Source organism: Gambusia affinis, linkage group LG13 (assembly GCF_019740435.1).
Source record: "Gambusia affinis linkage group LG13, SWU_Gaff_1.0, whole genome shotgun sequence".
Classification (NCBI taxonomy): domain Eukaryota; kingdom Metazoa; phylum Chordata; class Actinopteri; order Cyprinodontiformes; family Poeciliidae; genus Gambusia; species Gambusia affinis.
The window spans coordinates 7,582,894-7,605,904 of record NC_057880.1 but is presented as its reverse complement, the minus strand read 5'-3'; the positions used below and the strand labels follow the sequence as shown (position 1 = coordinate 7,605,904).

The following is a 23,011-nucleotide window of genomic DNA, read 5'->3' as shown; positions in this document are numbered from 1 at the left end:
AGGATAATTGTGTCTGGGATGTTGCCTAAAAAGCCTTCAGGCTTCGCTACAGTCAGTCAGAAACAGCATCGTCTTCTGTGATGCATCCTCCTCCCCTCGCCCGCTCAATCAAAGCCACATGCCCCCACCTATTTTATCTTTACATATTTTTCTCTTTTTCTGTAATCAAAACTTGGACTAAAAGCAGTTTTTCTTTTTGCTGCATCACATACATTTTCCCCCGTTCAACTCAACCCAATTAACCTGTTGATCTTCCAAATTATCAGAACTTGTTTAAAAGCTAGGTATGGGACCGGCTACTTAAAATAATAATAATAATCATCTAACAAGAGCAGCGGTCAAATATTCCGCCGTAATTAAGCCAGAAGCTGTAAACATGGAACAACTCGCTAATGCAGCAGATATTTGAGCTTTCATGTCTAGTTTTTTATTTTTTTATTTTTATTTTTTTATCGTGTTTGGGGAGAGAAAATCTTGGATCGGTTCAAACTGGTGCACCGGATTTTTAAAAAAGTGAAGTTGAAGCTGAATCCATATTTCAAAATACACCAGGAAAAGCACAAAAACAACGTGATGTCAATGGCCATGATGTGTGCACATAAACTTCAACTCAACTCCGGATATTTTAATTCATTAGATATTTTAATATCTAATTCACATTGAATGGCAAGTGAGATCAGAAACAAGGAGTAAAGAGAAATATTTATTGGCTAATTACTGAAAGTCTTTCAAAACGAAACCAAAAAAAAAGGAATCAAGACCACAACTTTTTGTTCCGCGTGAGTTTGTGAATACTAATCTCAATTACATTCAAGCATCATCATATTTAGTAAACTTACGCCAATTTGGTTCACGTATGACACTATTAGCCTCACAGCTAACGTGCTAATTATAAATTTCATCTGTCGTCTGACTCACTAACCATGTATTTAGCTAAACTTGTGCTAACTTATCCACCATTGTGCGTCACAGCCGCCACCGACAGGCACTGAAATGTGTAACGATTGTAAAACATTTCGAACCGTTCCCATAAATAATATATATTAGCTGTACTCAGAAGCAGCAAGTCACTTTGTGTCCAGAGTTTCTGTAAACATCTGGAGATAGTTTGTCTCTCACACTGGTTTGTGTGTAACTTCAAGTGACAGGCACAGTCCAAGTGTGGAGTATTCTTTAAAGGAACCGCCGAATCTACTGGAGGACCCTAATCAGGTCCAGCCCGATGCGTCCCCTCTGAGCGTCGACGTTGAGGACCCGGACCTCCACCCTCTCCCCGGGGCCCAGCGCCAGGCTGCGGCGGCGTTGACTGGCGGGCAGCTTGTCTAGGGTGATGTGGCTCTTATGGATGAGGCCGGCGCGGCCGACGCCGATGTCTACGAAAGCTCCGAACAGAGTTGTGTTGTCCACTCGGCCTGTGAGCACGGCACCGACCCGCAGATCGCTCATTGACACGATGCCCCGCTTAAAGTCCGCCTGCCCAAAATCTGCCAAAAAGAAGGAAGTCAAAGGAGAGGATGTAGAAAAGCTGACACACTTGTAGGAGATGGGGCCAAATAAGTGTAGCAGCTAGTCAAACTGTGTGCGGAGGGATGGGGTGGGGAGGAGAGAGGGAATGAAGAAAAATGAGGAGATCCACACAATACCAGGGGTAACCCAACACCTGTGTCTACATGCAACACTTCTACATTTCTCAGCATTCTGTCCATCCGTACTTTCCACCAAGCCAGCGCATAGGATCTGCTTTCCTTTCGGTATCATTAACACAAACAACGAGGGCTTGCGATCCAGGAAATAGCCAGTACAATTATTCTCGCTCAAACCCCTGATTTTATGCGGTAGCTTCAGCCCATCTGTTTATTCAGCTGAGCTCTGGCTAGGAGGCCAAGCAAAGTGTACTGCAACCGAATAGGGCCAACCCCAGAGTGAACCTCTGAGCTGCGCTCCGTAATTTTATTTTTTTTTTTTTGGAGAGTTGGCCGATGCTAAGAAGCCGGACAAATCCAAATCCATAGCTAAAAAACATGAAAGTATTTGCTTTGTTATTTAGTGTTGCAATAAATGCCTTTGAAATTATTCACCTACTATTTATTTCTCACAATCTGAGCGTAAGATAATATTTAAATCAAATTTTGAGTAAAAGCAGGACTAAATCGGAGGTTGTTTATGTGTGCCTGAACTCAAGAGCCTGAAGCTAAGCAGAAAAACAGCTTTTGCTGCATTTGCGCTCGCCGCACACTCCGTCCAGCAGCAGAGTCTGCTGGACCCATCACACGCTGTCAGAAAGACACCGACTGGACTGTTGGGTTGCAGAGAGGAAGCCGCAGCACTGTCAGAACCTATCAAGTTACGCTGCCAAGACAAGGCTATTATAGTCCAGGCTAGAAAAGTCAGTCAGTGTGTGTTATAACTAGCAAAACATTCACAAAGGAGGACAAATACGGCTTTGATTTTCTGTTAGCTGGTGGGGAGCTGTAAAAGACATTACGACAGAAAGATGAGAGACTAGCAGAAGTTACTCTGACGGCTAGATTGCAGAAAAGTGACAATCAACTTTTGTACGATCCAACATAGAGGTTTCTGTGCCCAGATTTGAGGTTTTTGCACAAGATTTTGAACAGCAGAACTGTTGGGAGAAGGTCCAGCTCAGTAGCAAATAATAATAATTAAAAAAAAAAGACATTTATTGTGTAAAGCGGGCTAACATGAAGTTCAAACAAAAATTATTTATTCAGATCTTTTTTTAAAACAATTTTGATTCTGTCGCTACTGCAAATTGCTGGCAAAGATATATATATATATATATTTTTTTTTGTATATACAGTTTGGTTTTTATCGCCCGTCTCTGTGTTGCTAAACAAGCTGAGTGAGTTGTGTTACTGTGAGCAGAAAAACACTTACTTTGTCGTATGTCAAAGCCTGGGGGCTGCGTCAGGCCGTCTATGATGAGTTTCAGAGTCTCAGGGGTGGTGTCCACTTTCTTGGCCAGTTCCTCAATACAACTCGTGTTAACCTTGCTCTCCACGCTGTATTTCAAACCTGCACTGCCTATTTGGTCCACAATCCCACCCACAAGAGAAAGAAACCTGGATAGAAAAGACAAAAGGGGAAGAAAAAAAAGTTCGATTAGTGCTTAATTAATTGGGTTTGTGCTTCAGTTTTGGCTCCAAAAGGATGAGAACAAATTTAATTGAACAAAAAAATAGTTCAATAGTCTTTATTATTATTTCTTACCCACCCTGAAGATGACTGAAAAGGTGGGATAAACCCTGGGCATGTCGTCTGTCCGTCACAGAGCAACACTGACACACACAATGACACACACATGAGACGAGCAACCATGCACAAACATGGCAATGTGCAAAAATTTCCCTGTTGGGACAATCTAGTGTCAATTCTAAGATTCGTAGCTCAAAAAAATATTAAAACTGAGCAAAACCTTTGCTGTCATTTTCCTCCATTAATCTACTGAAGTCAGCTGGATGAACAGATGAAATGCAGTTTTCTGTTTGTTTCCACTGACTTTCATTTTTTAAACACCTCACTGAAGATGAAAGTATCTCACTTTGACTTGTTCCTGCAATAACATCTTCTTCCCTGTAGAGTATTGCCGTCAGTATAACCTGTAGAAGCTTAGATATAATGTTTTCAGTGATCAGTTTGGTTTTTGTTTTGAGTCTCCAACTGGCCTGCAATGGGTCATGGCCGGTCAAGCTAAAAATTGTACGATTTCAGCTGTCAGTCGATTTCTTGGTGCATCTCTAACTGTTGGACGTGTTAAATGTTCAACAAGCAGTGATGAAATACAGATTGTTCAGGAGAAAGTCTCTATTCTTAAAACAAGACAGGAGGTTAGGCTTAGCTTTGTGAAGCTGCAGCAGAACTATCACTGAGAAACTCCTTTACAGGAGATGTTTGTTCGGTAATTCAATTAGCAAAAGTACTAAACTTGGACACCTTGCAGCAGACAGGATGACTGCCAAAAATGCTTGAGATGGTACAGCCAAAATGTAGACATTAACCTCCTGAAGTGCTGAACCACGAGAAGGATTTACTAACACCAGAAACACTTGGTGATAGAAGATGAACTGTCTAAAATCACGTTTCCATCCCTGAAGTGAAAGCCTCTAAACATTTAGAGAATCTCGTTTTATGCGAAAGGAAAATTAGAAGCCATTATGAGCCTGAGTGAGGCGACTGTAACAAGTCCAACACTTCCTTGTACGCTCAAATATTTCCTCTCCTAAAAAACCAGGAAGGGAAGTTAAATAAAATGACTTAAATCAACAGAAATAGGCTCCCACTGAAGGGAAATCCAGTTAAAGGGGGAGAGTGTTGGTAATCATCAGCTGCTGAGGCGCCTTTCCATTTCCAAAAACACATTTTATTTATGCCTTGGTAAATCAGGTGCATCCACAATGGGCTGTAAACGCCCTGACACCTAGTCTCCGGACACTGCCTCCGCTGTGCTGGGATTGGACATCGAGCCTGCCAACCCGCGCGCTTGTATAACTTTATCCAACCATGATGTCTCACACCATAATGTCTAGACGGCCGCTCCAAGTTAGAGCTTGAAATATAAATCCAAACTAATTAGCTGCTCTGCGAGTTAAACAGACAGAGTGACAAAGTGTCCCTATGTCCAAAGTAGCACAAAGAAGTAATGGAAGAATGAGATAAGTGTGGCTGTGGGAGGATTGTGCGCACACTGCGTATATTATTTACGGCGGACACTGGGCACAGCTGGTGATGGACGTGAATGCATGTGTTCATTTGTGGACCAGTGATGGATGTCGCTTACTGGTAGGCTGACGCCAAAAAGACTCCGCAGCTGTCCGCCCCGTGATGGACGGAACAGGTGGAAGCACACACATATATACGTACACACAAAGTTGATTCATGTACAATGCTCCTCAGAAATGCTCAATTGGCAGGAGAGGGGACAGTGACTGCGCTGTGCATGAAGGTTTCTATGAGTCACTTGTGAGCTGAGAAGACTCCGGCACTGAATTTCAGTGACTGGCTGAGGGGATTCGAGCTGAATCAATCTGTCAACATCGGTAAGCCACATGACTAAAAAATAGTTAGCAGAATATGTGCCAGAAATGGCTTAGCGGTGAAGAAAAAAAACACCCCCAAAAAACGAAGACCTCAGGACCGAGCTGTGTCTAACACCGAGGTGAACGCTCGTTTTTCTGTCTAAGCTTCTCATCTTTCCCCCGACAGGAAGAGAAATGGTTTCAACTTGACGGCTCAGCGAGTGGGAGATGGAGACGGTAGCCAGGGAGGGACAGGAAACTGAATATGTATGTTTCAAGCTCAGCAGGGCACATTTTGTATGTCTCAGTCGATTTATCTCAAGAAACACAAGATCGGTGTTAAATTTAACAGCACGTGGTTATTTATTTTAGTCAGACTCTATTTTTCATAAAATGTTATTTAGTTTTTAGTCACCTCTAGTCATTCTTTTCAGATAGAATTACCAAAAATTATAGTTCAATCATGCCCGTCATCATTTAAGACATCTTACACAACTGTACTTTTCGCAATAGGATTTGGATGTGCACTGTTTACAAATTGCACACAGCATTCCCTGTAAAGTAAAAAATGTGAGTCGTAATCTAAGCAGAGCAACAATCTAACTTGCGAGGTTTCTTCATTGCGTCATCAAATGTGAAACATTCCCATATGTGAACTCATTCCTTCTGACCAGCTCTTGGTGTTTTCTTGAATTGGTCTGAAAGCGTCTAGCTTATGGGTTTATTAAACTTTTCAGAAAAATGGAGTTGAGAAAATTATAATAGGGGAAAAAAGGAAAGCAAGAAAAAAAAAAAGAACAGAATTGCCCCCCAAAATTTAGGACATTGTATAACTTTAATACAAGTTATACAAACATAAGTTATACAAACATAAAACCCATTTTATGTTTTGGATCTGGAATGGTGAACAGATTCACTTTCTCAAAACATTTGCCTACTTAGTTTGCGCTTTCAAAATATTGGGTGTTTAATTTGCAGAAGAAGTGAAAAAATAATAATTCTTCTTCAAAATCCAAACAAAATTATGCATATTTTATTTTAAAAAAACATATCATTTTTTGTGTCCTGGCACTACTGCTCCTGATTTAGGTCTATGTGGCAAAATGTTTGGACGACACTTGTCTCGCTACTGACCATGAGCAGAATTTCCACTTGTAAAAACAAGACCTCCACATCGTGGTGAGGACAAAGAATCTTTCACTTCCTGACCTTTTAGAAAATTAGGTCCCATTGTTTACTTTTCCAACTTGCCCCACCTTTCAACATGACCAAAATATTCTCTAATTGGATTTCTCCTCTTACCAACAACTTCAGCTTGCTTTCGTTTGCGGAAAATAAAAAGACGTTTGGTCGTGGTTCTAGTTGTACAGACGGGGTTTATTATTTAAGAGGTGTTTTGGTTCTATTGGCCTTTATTCAATAGCAAATGGACAAGAGGAAAGGCAAATACAAGAAGAGGAAGACATTCAGCAAATGGTTCAGGGATGGGAACTGAACCGGGGACAACTGCATTGGGGACTGTATGTGGTGGAGTTTTTCAAATACAAAAACCTATGGGAGAAATGTTGTATTAACTAAATTTATACTCGAAAGAGACAATATTTTTCACCACAATCTAAAGGTTTATTAGGACTAGGATACATATAATGTCTCGCTAAAGAATTCAAAGCCAGTGGACAACCAGAACAGCAGTCTTTGTATTGAGATATTACAAATAACTGAACTTTTAGTTGGCAGTTCGCGATAAAAATGCTTTTAAGTTCATGGCTGACACGCTGTAAAAGATGAATTGTTTGTGTTAAACTATTTTCATCACTTTCCTGTCATATTAGCAAGCGTTTCTCAACTGCTAATCTAAAAAATGGTAAACATCCAACTAGATACAGAGAGCAGAATATCAGTTTTCAAGTAAAATCTAAGAGAAAAAAAGGCCCAGATGAGTGATAGTGGCTGCTGCCAATAAGTGTGCGTTGCTGTTGGTCATCTCATTTTTCAGCGATGTATGTTAGTATTTAAGGGAGACTGGAAATCCAGAGGCTTGGCAAGCTATTAGACTTAATAATTATTACCACCACAGTGCATGTAGGTGGTGTGTATGCATGCGTGTGTGTGTGTGTGTGAACAGGGGGCTGGAGCTGGGTGGGCAGTGATGGTAGATTTTATCCAGGTGCAGAGCAAGGATCCGCTCTGCCTTGTGTTGGAGAAATATCGGGCCCCGACTGTTACTTATCAGGGAAATATTCAGCAGACTGGTGCTAGATTACTACTACTATTACTGCAACATTGGACCTGACTCAAAAATTTTGCGACGGCCTGTTAACAGATGTGTTAAAAAAGAAAAAAAAAAGGAAAATGTTAACCTCCCTTCTCTTCTGACGATAAATATTAACAATCCAAAGAGTGAGGCTTCACTTCTTGCACAAGCAAAACGTAATTTATAAAGGCAAGGTGGACAAAATGTGTCTGCGCGTTTGTGTTTCTGCTTTTTGCATGTGTGGATATATGGTTTCAGAAAGGCGGCTGATGTGTGGGCTGCGAGCAGTAATGGAGGATTTAGTTCCCCTAATGTGATGAACATGATATTCCGTATAAACCATAAAGACACAACACACATGAATGCTTACACACACGCTCACAGCGTTCCTTCACAACGCTCCTCCCCAGACCTGCAGATTTCATCGGCTGTAGGTGAATAGAAGAGCAGGAGATCTTACAGATACGGTTGCATCATGATTATCAGCTGCCAGGTCACCCACATACTTTCCAGTTAATACTTCATTGCTTTACTAGACCTAAAAATCAAACAGTTTACTCTTCACATTTCAAGGCAAAACATTTATTTACATGGTTGGGCTTTCTTGTCAAGTTAGCTTCCAACTGTAAGATGCAAAAAAAGGGCTGTTTCATAGTTTAGTTTTTTTTGTTATCTGGTACTTCAACTTCAGCTCTACTTCAAAATCTGCTACACTTTCAAATGCCGAAAGGATTATCGTACAGTAAACTGTGATCCCAGTTTGGAACCTGAGATCCAGCTTAGACACTGATCTAAGAGAGACTAAAACCTTCAGGAGCAGCGATTGCACTTTTTCAATTTTGAATGAGTGTTCACTCACAGGGACATTAAATTGGAGCAGCATAACTACCATAAACTAGTGTAATTATTCTAGTATTCTCTATGAGATCAAGGAATTGAACTGAATTTAAGTTTGAGATGACCAGAATTCGCTTGTTCACAAGTCACAACCTAATTTGTTTGTTGGATTTGTGTGACTAAAAAGTGCATCAAATGCCACTGTGGTGGCAAGACGTATAGAAAACGTTAGACCAGAACAGAAATATCCTTTTTTGCAACACAGTAGTGAAACTCCAATATAAAAGTCCAGTCGTCCAGATGCAACTTTTGGACGTATGTCCCTTCTCCAAGACACCTGTCAGCTGCAGGACGGTAGATTTAGGAGTGGATTTAGGCCCCCTCGATATGGCACTAACTAGTGGTGAATAATTAAATGAAAAAAAAAAAATAGATCTAATAAGCATAAAAACAGATTCACATTTCACAAAGTCTTGAAGATGCTCAGCATCTCTGTCGGTGTTTGCTGGTCCATAATAGTGTTTAACTCCAGTAAATAAATCAACGTCATTCTTTCTGCTTTGTGTGGCACCAGTTATTTAAGTATATACGACACGCACAGTTAGCAATTCTACGGTGCGATTTTCCAAAAGTTTTAAAATATCAATTCTATTGCTCAAATGTTTTTTTTTGTTGTTTTTTTTTTTTGTGATTATTAATTATAACTGCAATTGAATTTTCAAGGCTTAGCGCTCAGTATTGTGTCAATAAACAGATCTAGAGAGGAAACAATCTAAACATCGTAGCAGAGGAGCTAATACGTTTCAACTTGATACACTTTGTACACATAAAGCTGATGAAAGCATTTTGAGGAGCTTCGGATTTGTCGACTAAATTTTATAGTCGTGGCCCAGTTATTTGGATTCAGACTGATGAATGTTACACAAATATAAGTTCCTTAAATGCAAAGTCCCTTTTTCTTCCCTGTTTTTTCTTAAGTGTGAAGATCTCAGAACATTTAAACGCCCACGCCTCCCCCCAAGCAACCCTTGTTTGAGTATTTAAATTATTTTCTTTTCTTTTTTTTTCTTTTTTAAGCATTTGCAGGAACAGTGCGATTTCTCTTTGCGCTCCCAACTTCTCTAGGTAAAAGTTTTCATTTTAATTCAGCAGGAGACGGGCACCTTACGGAGCCAAGATAATAAACACCACTGGGAAAGAAAGAAAACAAAAATATTCAGAGAGTTCAAGAGAGGGAGATATTTGTCAGGCAGAAAAGCATGAAAGAATAAAACTTAATTTTTTTTTAAAGTTGTAGCTTTCGAGAGGAGACAGAAGTGTGAATATATAGTACAGAGAATTAGCATAAGACTGGACCAATGATGTGCAAAATAACAAAAGGAGAATGGCACCTTGGCTAAAACAGAATCGACAAGGAAAAGGTTTCATAAAGCAATCTATCTCCATGTATGTGCAGAGAGACACACACCATCCCACACACGTACCGGGGCGATTAAAGGCGCATCAACATGAGTGGAGTAACTCTTAAAGCCACTAGTGTCAGAACGTATGTAGACTAAACACAGTTGAGTGACTACAGCTGCAGGAGAAAGGGTTTAAACACCACAAACGCACACGCGCGCACGCACACGTCTTTCTGCGGCAGATGTTCAATGTGCTTTTGATAACAGCATCAGCAGCTCTAACAATCACTTCTCACACAGGGACACACGCCGCCATGCACATGCGGAAAGCAAACGCCTCCTTTCTTGTATCCCGTGTCTGCGTAAATCAAATCAGAGTCCTCCACCGCTATAACCAGCACCATATGAGACGGTGTTAAAATCAGCTCCATCTTTGTCTGAACATGCCCGGCCAGTGGGGTTTGCTGCTGGACAAGTGTGGGTGTGCGGTGGTGTGTGTTTGGTGTGTGTTTGTGCGGGCCGTACCTCTCCGCTACATGGTAGGACTCGGGGTGAATGCAGGTTTGGTCCAGCGGGTTTAATGAGGTCGGTATGCTGCAACCCGCCTTCCCTTTGCTCTTCTTAGGTGCTGGGTTCTCTGGTGCGCACGGCGGCGACGGCTTGGCACTGTTTGACCAAAACACATACATTACAAATGTGCTACACACCTTTAAAATCAAGCGCAAGTGAAGAAACGTTTGTTCGGCTAAGCAATAGATCTGGACGTCTGAATATTGCTTCAATAAAATTCTCAGTCAGCAGCTTTCAGATGTTAAATCTGCTGATGTTTTGCACAGATCTCAGATCTGCCTTGGCTTTGCCAGACACTAAATGGTTCACTTTATATTTTCATATGAACTCAAGTAATTATTTGAGCAGAAACCACTAAACCTCAGAATGCTTACTTTGTAATATGAGGCTGCAGCTTCGGCCACTTATATTGTTAGAATATACTGTAGACGTTTTTTTTGTTTTTTTTTCAATGGACATGGGCTCCGTTTTCACAAACTTTAATTAAAGCCACTTTTGTTGATCTATTACACATTAATATAAAAAATATCTAATAATAAGGAAACACAAAACAACTCCTAAGATCAGGAAATGAATTAGTGTTGTGTCTAGATATAGCTTAGCAACATATCCATAATTATTTTTAGGCATTTTCTTGCTATAAGGGCGCTATTCATAGCAGAGTTATTTCAAATAAATGCTATTTGATTTGAGTGCTTGGGCATTACTTTCAAACACATTTATATCTACCGTAATATTTATTTTAAGCCTGGCCTTTGCATGTCACTGTAATGCATCCAGTGATGCCCGGGTGTAAACAAAGCGTGATGCCAGGACTTCTTTGATAAAGCGTTTAGATGTTCAGGGGTGAGTGAAACTAAATCTCCACAGAGACTAAATGAGGGTAATCATTTGCTAACAATCTGCAAGTTGTTCTGGTAAAAAGCTTAAAATCTAAAAGATAGGTGCTGTCCATGAAGCTAACTTTTGTCAGTAAAGAATGATTGCAAAGTACCTCCATTTATTTCTTTTAACAACCTCGGAAAGCTCACCCAGGTCTTCCTTCTTTCCTACCTGAACGGTTGCAGTGGCCTCTATTTTAGCACACTAGGGTCTCAGATTAATCGGATGCAGTTTTTACAAAACGCAGATATTCAATTTTCAACTGACACAAGCAACCATGGTCGTGTTAGTCAGATCTGTCGTTCCCTGTTCTAGTTTGACACTTAAGAGGACCATGGGCATATGGGGCAGCCGTTCCTAAACTGTTTTAAACTACACCTGCATATTGGGAATTTTACTTTATTAGATATTTTTAGAACAATTTCTATTCCCTGGCTTTTGAACTTGTCTAAAAAGATTTTTTTTTTCTTGTTTGTCTGATGTCATTTTTTTGGAGGGCACTTAGGTTCAGCTGCTGGTTCTTGAATGTACATTATAAACAAATTGGTCCTGAGTTGAATTGTAATTGACCACATCAAACTATAAATGCAGTTTTTATTAAGAATTCATGACACGTTAGCGGAAATTAGTCACTTCTTAACATATCGTTATCAGTCCGATAAGTAAAATGGGCCGATATTAACAACCAATACTTAATTTCATTTTGTTGACGTTCTTTTCTGTAGGGTGACTGGAGGTGGTTGGTCATGTGTTATTTGTTTGGTCATGTGACAGTGATGCAGTGTCGGACTCTTGGGAGTTTAGCTGAGGTAGAGAGGCAGTGGTGAAGACGATGTATCAAAATGGTAGTAAAATATTTGTAATATATGTACATAATATGGGTAAATATCAACCATAATAGCAATATCTACATCAAATATCAATACTGGTCCATATTTTCTTATCTAGTTTTCATGAACGCTTTGAAGTTCACACAATCTTTCCAATAGTTTAACTTAGTAAACAAAAAATCTCTGGGAAAAAAATGGAAGGTTTTTATGTTTTATTTATTTTTTTTTTTTTTGTTTTCTGCATAGAAATCTGTGTTTACCTGTTTAGAGTCTGAGGGTTGATCCTGATGAAGCCGGCACACTGTTGGTAGCTCTTTGGTCCCATGCCTTTGACCAGTTTGAGTTGCTCCCTGTTGATGAACGGACCGTTCTTCTCTCTCCACTCTGCGATGCTCCGAGCTCTGCCCGTGTTCAGCCCTGCTACATGCCTACAGAAGGAAACAAACTTAAAAGAAAAATGTCTCACAGCACCTGTCTAATTACCTTCTTGGAAACTCTGCATTTATCTTTGTTTAATTCTGTAATTTATTGTACAACAGAGCATCTTATGTTAAGCTTAAAAACAGAAAACAACGCCTACGTCTTCCAAACAAAGAGTTGTATACATTATGGAATACATGACTGTGACCTGGCCCTTTAAACAAGACCCACAACACCAGAAACACACACTGCATGATACTGAGTATATATGAGCCACTGTGGCTAAGAAAAGGAGTGAAGCAATTTGAAACGCAATTAGGTTGACGCTGCTAATGCCCAAAGCGAGTCACTTACTCTAAAACACAGAGCTGTGTCAACACTCCACGTAACACCTCAGTCATCAACACGTCTGTGTGTTAGTGTGTGTTGCTTTTTTGGTGGCAGAAATGGAAAAAGTTCACTAGCAGAGCAGACAGGTAAACAGATGACCTGATGGCTGCAGTAAGGCTCATGCCAGCTTCCTTAGCTGTTAACTGTAAAATAGCTGCTTTTTTCCTCCAATTCTGGTTTACGAGCATATGACAGCAAAAAGCGCTGCAAGTGTGTATCCTGCAATGCACGACAAGCGGTTTTCATGTATCTTTTTCTTTTTTTATTGCGTATGTTCATGCTTTCCTTTCTGTGTGTGAGCAGACTTTCCTAATCCCCTCAGCTGACTCCAGTCAGCCCTGTAAGAGGGGCCAGGGTGTGAAGCATTAGTCTAAACAGAAAAGCTGGCACGCCGCTTGTGTGTGCGCGCATTAATCACCAAGTCTGTTCATGGGCGTGAGTGAAGGTTTGCGATGTTGTGACTGCGAAGGGAAAGTATGTCAGAGGATTGAGGTGAAGCGCATACAAATAAGATGATCCACACACACACACACACAAAAACCTGCCTGTGACAAATGTTCAAAGATGTTCACATGATGTTTCACAAAGATCTGCTACGGTTATCAAGTGACTGATAATCACAACAACTTGTGCAGTGTGCTTTAGCTTCACGTTTCCAGAAGATGCAGCGGTGCATGAATGCTCTGTGCGTGAGTTACCTCATTAGTGTCTCAGAGCAGATGTTGATGTCCACTCCCACAAAGCTCACACACTCCTCCACCACTCCATCCAGCGCTGCCTTCAGGGCTCCAGCTGACACGTCATGCTAAAACAAACACATTTGCAAAAAAGAGCTTAAAATAAGAGTTGTGATACTGCAGTGAACTTGGACCAAACAATTGAAGATTTCATTTAAAAGGTTGATATTATGTATTTTCCAAGCACATAGTGCCATTTTATAGCACAATCAAGTAACTCTGTTACCTAGAGTAATCATAAAAATGCTGCATATGTCTTTGCATTTCAACACTTAGAAATTGGACTTCTGACTCTCTAAGAAGCTCCTATTCTCTCCGACACTCTGCCTTCAGCACATCATCGCAACAACGCTCCTCATCATGCCATTTACAACTGTTCCTAAGAGTGTTAAACGGAGAAGTAGTTTGTATGATGAGCTCAGCAGGTGCACAGTTCCACCAGGTTTTTGCCAATTGCTGCTGCCGCTAGTCTGCAGGAGCGAGTAGGAGAGGAGGAGAGGAGGGGTGCTCTGTGAGGCGGAAGCTCGGCTGGAGATGTTTTAATATTATTATTATTATTATAAATTTTTTCAACACAGTAAGCAGTGCAGGCAGTATTTATTTTTTATTATTTATCTCACACCTTCATTTAAACAAATGATTAACTATTTTAATACTCATCTACTTAACCACGCGGATCTTTTTCTCTTGGTGATTTCCTCCTTTAATTATCTATAACGATAAGTAACCCGTCATATGCTATTTCTCAATTATTCCAAATTTCCTGATTTACATTTATTTTTTATCCCCAATCTAATATTAAGGAATGTAATATTTTTGATGCATGATAAATTAAAAAACTAATGAGTGACTTACTGCAGTTGAGGTTTTTTTTTATTAAATAGTCAAACAACCACATTTAGAATGACATTATATAATAAAGAGAATAGGAAATTACTTTACATAATTGGTTGATAATGCAGCAACAGAGTGTTTCACATGGAGGTTTAGACATTTGGTATGAAATGTCCCAAAGGACATAAAGCTATTTTTCACACTTAGAAATGTTGGAGATGATCAAGAATTAAGCAATCAAAATGAAAAAGAAAAGGCAAAACAAAAGAAATCCTATGAGATAAAGCAGCAGAATTAAAGTACCAAACAGTGGGACATCCCCAGTTTCCAAGGGCTGCAGCTGGAGTTTGATGCCTCAGCAGTTGCTTGAGGATTAGCTGACGCTCTAAAGTGAACTCCTGCTGGGCCGTCGTATCTGTGTGTCACCGTGGCGGTGTCTACATGCATGAGTTTTGTGTGTCGTGTGTACAAATGTGCCGGAGAGCAGCGCGAGTTTCCCTGTAACATGATCGAGCCCTGAACAAACACTGACTTGTAAACAGATAACAACAACACAGGCACACACCCTTCTCTGTCAGCAATGGACAAGACGGGGACAAAGAGGGAGGGTGAGTCAGCCGGAGGTACCAATAAATATGAGAACACATGCAACTCCTTGGGGTAATGCTTGGTTTCAAGACTACTTGACTGCTTCATAATTAACTTATTTGTTTATTTATTAAAAGCTAGACATTAATTTGCAGTTTCATAACAATGTATACGTTCTTCTCACAAACGTGGTTAATATCTGTCATGGAAAATGAAATTAACTGCAAAAATTACTGATAAATCTACAGCTTCGTATTAAACCCTGCATGTTTTTTTGGTTTTCCCAGTTAACATAAGTCAACAAGAGATTCTCAAGGTACATCAAAGTTTTAAAAATGTTCAAAACCACTAAAATTTCAAGGGTCACTTATCACTCCTACTAAGGAACTCTGGTTTCATTAGATATGATGCTTTGAACATCATATCCAATGAAAAGATTACAGGTTGGCTTTCTGAGCAGAAAGTCCAGCTACTTACCCAAATAACACCAGGTTTATGAAAGAGCAGACCAGCAAAACAGCATGACAAAGGGCACAACGAGTACCTATACTGGCAAAGCAGCAAAAACATACATAGTATTGACTTCATCATTAAAACTGAAACAGTCAGTGTATTATAATGTTAATACAAGAGTATGAAGTACTGGACTTTTGCACATTTGTTTATTGTTATTTATTCACAGTTAATGTCACAAAATTACCTTTACCCTGTACTTAGCGCAACTGTTAATTTTGTAGATGCCCTGTTTGGCATCTTCTATTAATACAAACCACAATCCAAGTAAACACAACAAAGACAGAAGAAAACTAAGTTCATACTTTTAAAGCTATGCATCACCAGAAGCATTTTGAAGTTAGTAAAGTGAACTGTCTGAACAAGACTTCCCACAAAGGTAGAGTTGAAAGATTTATGACTTCCTGCTGAGGGCGCATAGTAAGAGACAAGAGTCAGAGATAGTAGGACAGGATGGAGAGGAAATCACCTGTAATGTCACACCAGAAAAGAATGTTTTCACACGAGAAAGTTGAAGGTGTGAGCACCATGGAGAGGTTGAACCTTCAGTAAATCTGTTCTCATATTTCTACTCAAATGAGCTGCATGAGAGAATGAAAGAAAGGTATTATAATTGCACACAGATCTCACTACGTCTTTGTACATAGTTGGCTCAAATGCAGATGGGAGTTAATTGCCTACAAAGGTATTAATTCCTTAGGATTAACCCTAATCATACACTGTAATTCATTTTCAATAATTAAAAACTGATGGGAGAAAAACAAAGAAGAAGAAAATGGCCAAAACCGTCATCTATCTTGTTTTACCATGATCAAAAATCTTAAGTGGGTAAGGATTTTAAAACTGGTCTGAGTGTATGTATATATCCCCAGTTTTAAAGTCATCAATCAGTATCCAAGAAACTGTCCTTCTGTATTAATTTCAAATGTTAAGTTACACTCTATTTACAGTGCTTTGCAAGACCTTTCAAAGCCACTTTGTCACATTTTCGGATTTGTGTAATTGGAAACTTCAGTGCATTCTATTGGGATTTTTGCATGAAATCTATCACCTCACAATTCACACGGTGGTGACAGTGCTATGCTGTGGGGATGCCTTCCTCACCAGGGAGCAGGAATCTGATCAAATTGATGAAAAGGGGTAAATAGAGGGCAATCCTGAAGGAAAACATGTTGGACGTAAACACTGGAGTGGAGTTTTGGCTTCCAAAGGAAAAACAACACCAAACATAAAGCATGAACCCAATTTACAATCTGTTCCCCATCCAACCTGACTGAGCTTTGCAAAGAAAAATGGGCAAGAATTTCAGTCACAACTAGTGCAAAGCTGACAGAGGAATCGCAGAAGAATACTTCCAGCTGTAACTGCTGCAAAAGGAGGTTCCACCAACTAGTAAATGCAAATCGAAGGAATATTATTTCTGCTTTTCAATTCGTAAAAAGCGCGAAATCCATCTGACCTTTTTCATACTTCACGACTTGACACAACTTTGTGTTGGACTGTTACACTAAATACCAGCAAAACCCATTAAATTTGTGGTTGCACCACAGCAGAATGAGAGATTGTTCAAAGTTGAAAAAACAATTATACTGAATCAGTGGTCCGTAATAAATAACAATAATAATAAAAACATTTCTGCCATTAGGAGATCATATATATGAGGTAGAATTAGAGACATTGGCTCTTGTTCAGTTTCATTGCAGGAACATATTATGCCACATTTCTGTTTATTTTCAAGTTTTTATGTGTTTTTCCTCTATTGGTGCATTTTTTTCATTAGAATTAAAAGCCAGAAAAAGTGACTCTGAAATCGATAAGATAGATTTGCAAAGCTTTAGTTAGTTCCACCTGCCACAGCCAAAACCTCATGCTAATCCAGAACCAATGGATTGGATCCCTATGTGTGAAGGTCATGTTTGCATTGGCCCAAAAACCAGCTCAAGTCAGCTTACCAATACACTTTAACAAAGTGCTTCTGTCTGCACCACAAGTGCTAAAACTCTGCTGAGTTACCACATGTCAATCAGAGGGCGAGTGAGAAAGAGAGAAAAAGGCATGAAAGGTGAAAAATGCTGAGAGAAGGACAGAAAACCAAAATAAACTTTTCACTTTCTCGGTATTTCACCGAGAAGCTGAAAAACATCAACGTCCTTCTTCTGTGGCGCGCTGCCTAACAAGAAGCATGTACATATAAAGCCACCTCTTACAAAGAAACACAGAGGGAGAAACTCAAGAGGGGAAAAAGGGGTGCAAAAGTAACTGCTAAAAGTTGAGGTGTTGACGGACAAAGATGGCAGAAGTCATGAGGCCGACAGCTAACTAAGAAACCATGAATCTTGTCACCAAGAGCTAAGCAAATGGAAGAACTCTGGAGCCGGAGTGACTGCATGCGCAAAGAGCCTAAAGGAAGTAATGATGGAAGGTTAACTGTAAAAATGATTTCAAACCTGGGGATCAAATTTCATTTAAGGTCTTTCCATTGCTTTCGACATAAGGAATTTATTTCCTTGTTTTGCAACTCCGGCTGCGTGGAGGGGAATGCAGAAAAGTAGGTTCAGAAATCATTATTCAACGTTTGAACGTTTTATCCAAGGGGTCAAGTTCAGGAGCCCAGGATAGCTATTTTTGAATGCAAGCAAACATTTCAATTAGTTTAGAAAGATATTTATATGTTTTATCATTTGTAATAAGTATATGAAACACTTTATAAGTTTTAAATTTTCTACAAATTATTAATAAAAATCTTTTCTTACAAAAATTGAAAAATGCATAATGTGAAATTGACCATTTAATGTTCAAAACAACAGGGTAAACAAGTGGAGAATATCATAACTACTCCAACCCGTGTGGTTGCAACATGGGCCCAAACAATGAGCCCTCCACCACCGTGCTTTAAGGTTTGCACGCCATGTTTATGAAGGAATGTTGCTTTTGAAATATTTGGTGTTTTGTTTCACATGCAAAAGTCTTTACTTTGCTCAAATATGGCAACGTTTATCTCACAACACCAAATAGGGCAGGAATATAATCCTCGAGATACGCTACTCTGTTCTTTCAAGAGAGAACGAGCAAATCAACTCTGCAAAACAAGTCACATTGTGTTGACACGCACTTCAACTTTGAAGATGCCGAATCTTAAATGAACCAATTTTGTTAACTTCCTAATGGTCACTGAAACACATTGGAACTGTCACTTCCCAATGTCTCTAACTCAAATACTCATTTTATTTTCCTTGATTTAAGTCAGTCTTCGGCGCCCAATTATTCCTGCTTCAGAAACAGAGTTTAAATAACGCTTCCACCTGCACGATGCTCTATGCACGATGTAAAGCGTAATTTGCACCAAAACATCCTGAGGTGTTAGATCGCCTGATAAAAGAGGTGAGCTTGTGTCTGGAAACGTGGAACATTTGCCACAATGAAGAGGTCTGAACATAACAGGAGAGAAATTTGAAATATTTTAAATTTACTTAGTGTGACACGGCATAGCCAAACATGTCGCTTACTTCTGTCACATAATTACCTGATTACATGAGCTGCGTTGAAGCGAACCAGCTCTCACAGGGGTTATCTGGCGTTCACGTTCTCCATGACTGACAACTTCTTTAGGGCCTGTGTAAAGTCCCGGGAAGCACAGCTTACACTATTTTAGGCATGCACGTCTGGAGAGCAGGATTTTGTCTGTTGGCGTATGCATGCATGTGCACGTCTACGTGATTGTTTTGCAGGAAGTGGGAAAAATCGCTGCCGGGCATTTCTGACAGATGTTGCTAAAATCATAAAGCCATCGCATTGCCGTCGTATCATTTTCACCTGATGATTAATGAAAGGTATTTCACCATGTATCAACACAAAACACACCGCACACACACACAAATGGATCCACGGAAATAGAGACTGAAGTAAAGTAGGTTACCTGGTCTCTATTACACTATAGTAAAAAAAAGAATATATTTTTGGGATTTTTCCTTACTCATACCAAATAATACTAATTTTAAATTCTAACTCTTCAAGAATTTAATGTTCAATTTATTATTTAATGCATCAGGGCTTTTAAATCTGATGAGCTAAGAGTTTCTGAAGGTGATGATTTTCAGCCACATGCTTAAAGAAAAATCTATCACAAAAATTTTTTTTATGAAAACATAATAAAGAAGAAAAGCAGGAAAACATTTCCCAAACGTATTTTAAACTTGGTATATTTAGCAAATTAGCATAAATTGTTGCAAAGAATTTGCACAGATTTAACGCAAATGAAAAGCTCAATGAAAATCGCACCAATCATGCCGGGAAGTATCACAAGAAAATAATTAAAATAATAGGAGTACGCAATTAGAAGCTTCTGTAACTGATCATCTCTTAAGATCTTGTTATATTTTTTTCCCATGCCTCAATAAGTCAAAGCAGGAACCATCAGTCACTTTAAGCTTCTATTTATCACTCTTTCTTTTACCAGCTGCTCTGTCTGCTCCTATCTCCCCTCCAGGCTCCGTCAATCAAAGCTGTACGATGGTATGCGCCCATGCAGGAGAGAAACAGTGGACTCCGTTGTGAAAATGACATCACTTGCTCAGCTTACATTTAAAAAATTGAAAAAACACAATATTTCAGATAATTTTGCAAAAAGTGTGTGTTTTGCTACGGATTTGGCTCGGTGGAAATAAAATCGTAACGGTCAGACGGAAAAGCCTCGTCTTATTCTTATCAAGAATCCAGGTTGGTTGATTGCAGTCAAATTCTTTGCTGCTTTACCCAAACTTTAACTTCCTTCTCGAGCATCTTTTGCTCCAACCAGAGATGCAGCACAATTTTTTTGTGCTAGCTCTGACTTCAAGAGAGTGTGCCAGGTCTTACCATATTAAAACACAATTATCTTGTCAAAGCGGTTTGTGTTGCTAAGAGCTACATAGCTGCTGCCAGCATGCATTTACCTGGTGTATTAAGTGTGAGGTATTATTAAGTTTTAAGAGTCGCAAATGAGAAAGTGAGTGCTTTGAGCTGGATGCACTCACATTATTTTTTTACTCCTATTTTTAAGTGGGAAAGAAAGTAGTTGTTGAGTTGTCCTGCTTCTTGTGCAACTGGCTGATAACCCAATTACATAAGAATTTAAGAAGCCTCTATCACTTTAAATCATCTGCAGAGCTAAAAATATTTATTCAAAAATATTTTATCGATCTGAGAAGGACATTAAATGTTGTTGCAACTCAAATTATTCAAGGCTCTTCAGAGTTTTGTAGATGCTGATGGCTGTGTCTCCTGTAGGGGTGTGTATTACAGCGCATGTGAAGAAGCCTCTGACTGAAGACGCTCTGTTTTTCTATGACAGTCTCATGAAGAGGATGGTCCGGTTTGTCCAGAAATAGTTGATTTTATATAAAATCCGCTTTTGCACCATCATCTCCAGAGGTTCCACAGTCGACCCCAGAACAGAACCAGCCTTCATCTGGTTGTTTAGCCTTTTGAAGACCAGATGATGGTTCTCAAAAACAGACTTGTAGAAGATCTACCTCATCTAACAGCAAACCTTGAAGGATCTTAGCTTCCTCAGGAAGTACAGTCTGATCTTTCCCTTCTTATAGACTCTTCACTGTTGTGCCTCCAGTCCAATCTGCTGTCCAGATGAACACTGACGTGTTTATATTCCTCAACCACCTCCACTTTGTTTCCCATGATGGAAGTAGGGTTTGATCTAATCCTGTTTCATCTGAAATCTACAATCTCATCAGTTTTGTTTAGATTTTAGATGATATGATTGTCACCTTGACACAAAGCAGTCTACCAGCTCTCTATACTTCTTAACCATCTATAACACATTATATATCATTTTATATTCATATTATTATATTTATTGTGGTTATTATGTAGAAAAATGAAACTGACAGAGTTACAAACAGGATATAAATTACTTTTAAACACTCTAACTGGCTAAGTATTAGCCACCTACCAAGCTAAAATTGGCATTAATCTCATAGTTTCCTTTCAGCGCTAAACTAAAGTGAAGCTAGTTCTCCTGCAGTTTTACTGAGCTCCACTACAGGAAATCATCCCCTTTTCCCATCATCCTGTGAAGAACCTCTGCCACTTGGGATGGGAAACCCTTACTGTACTTAATTTGTGTAAGGGCTACTAATAGCAAATGATATAATAAGTCTATAAATTACATGTATATTGTTCACAATTGTCTATTTCCATTTCATCTTAACCAAGTCCTAGATTTTTACATTTCCTAATTTAAATTTGCATTTTGGTCGGCATCAAGAGCTTGATTGCGCATTCACACCTCCTCAAATGAACCTGACTTTCCAGGCAGACGAACTACAGTTTGATTGAAATGGACGAAACAGTGCTGGGGTGAAAGAAACCCAAAAGCAATTTAGCTTTTTTTGTGGAAGAACATGTGCTTCGACGAAGAACTGGCTTTGATTTTTCAGGTCTTTAAGCTCACCAAACTTAATCCTGGGTCACTGGATTAAGTTTGTGGCCACTCTGTCATTACTCATGTTTATCCTTGTTATAAGAGTATAGTTGAAAAGACAAAAACAATTTTGTTAATCTAATTTAAAACCCTGGTGTTTGACTGATGAAGATCAGTCATCGGGGCACAAACATGAAAATACAGGTCAAAAAGCAAGAATGAGGGAAAGTCTGAAAGCTGTAAGGAGAAGACTGACAGTTACTTTAATATCCGGCAGGTGGTTAATGTTTTCTTACACAGCAGTGTGTGCCTTTGTATTTGTTTTTCAGTAGCAATTAGCTCCACCGCTGTAGGGATTGCCCAACTGTTAACCAAGCACCACAAACACAACAAGCAAGTGACAGAGAGTTCTCTTTAGGTCGATTCCGATCAATAAAAAGAGCTAAAAGCTACTTTAAAATGTGTTAATTTAACTGTCCTAAATGTACACCTCTCATTAAATGCATATTTCTGTTAAAATGAATATTGAGGAAAGGAGTATCACTCGCTGCAGATTTAACCATGCCATCTAAGACCTTTAATATCCAGCGAGACCTTTAAACCAGGAGGGCTGCAGTGAAAATAATGTTCCCACACCAATACTTACACCCAATCTGAATTTAATGGGCTTCACTTTTTTAGCCCACAGCTCATTTCCGCCTTTCTCTCAGAGCTGTCACTCACTGGCTCAGCAGAGTTGGAGAGAAAGAGAGCGCATGCTGTGCCAGCTGCTAGAGTTACATCTGCCCTTATGCTTTCTGGGTCTAGGAGAAATAAACTTTAAGAAACCTCAAAATGCCATGAATCGCACAAAAGAAAACGTAGCCATGAGCTCACTTTTTTTTCACACGTATCCAAAAAAAACCCAAAAACACTTAAGAGTTATGTACTACACATGAATTTATGTGCATACGTTCTTACCTGCTAACTGTGAGAAGAAACAGGGAGGGGAAAGTGTGTAAAAGTGTTTGCGTGAGCACACATGCAGGTTAAACTGATGTCCCATCTCATATCTGTCAGCACCAGGAGTTTATTTACTCTGTTATATTATCATTTGTTGACCCAGTCACATGATCTGAGAGCGAAAAGTGCAGAACTGTGGGCACCCAAGAGAGCCCGGCAGAATGTGATGAGAGACAAGGGCCTGTGACCTAACACGCTCCTCAAGACACACACACACACACACACACACACACACACAGGCAGCTGCACAACCTGACCTGCTCCTTTCACTCTCAAATGTCCGTTTTAGCTTCTTCC

General features: G+C 39.5%; 1 protein-coding gene across 1 annotated transcript in view; it reads right to left on the bottom strand.

The window, feature by feature from the left end:
* Positions 1–654: 654 nt before the first annotated feature.
* The window catches only part of srbd1 (S1 RNA binding domain 1), a 56,773-nt gene continuing 34,416 nt past the window's right edge, over positions 655–23,011 (bottom strand). Inside the window, exons 17-21 of the mRNA XM_044135572.1 lie at positions 13,321–13,427; positions 12,073–12,240; positions 10,056–10,196; positions 2,899–3,083; positions 655–1,484 (exon numbers count right to left, since the gene is read on the bottom strand). Of these exons, the coding sequence (XP_043991507.1) occupies positions 1,192–1,484; positions 2,899–3,083; positions 10,056–10,196; positions 12,073–12,240; positions 13,321–13,427 (894 nt within the window). The 3' untranslated portion in view covers positions 655–1,191. The remainder of the gene's footprint in view (positions 1,485–2,898; positions 3,084–10,055; positions 10,197–12,072; positions 12,241–13,320; positions 13,428–23,011) is intronic.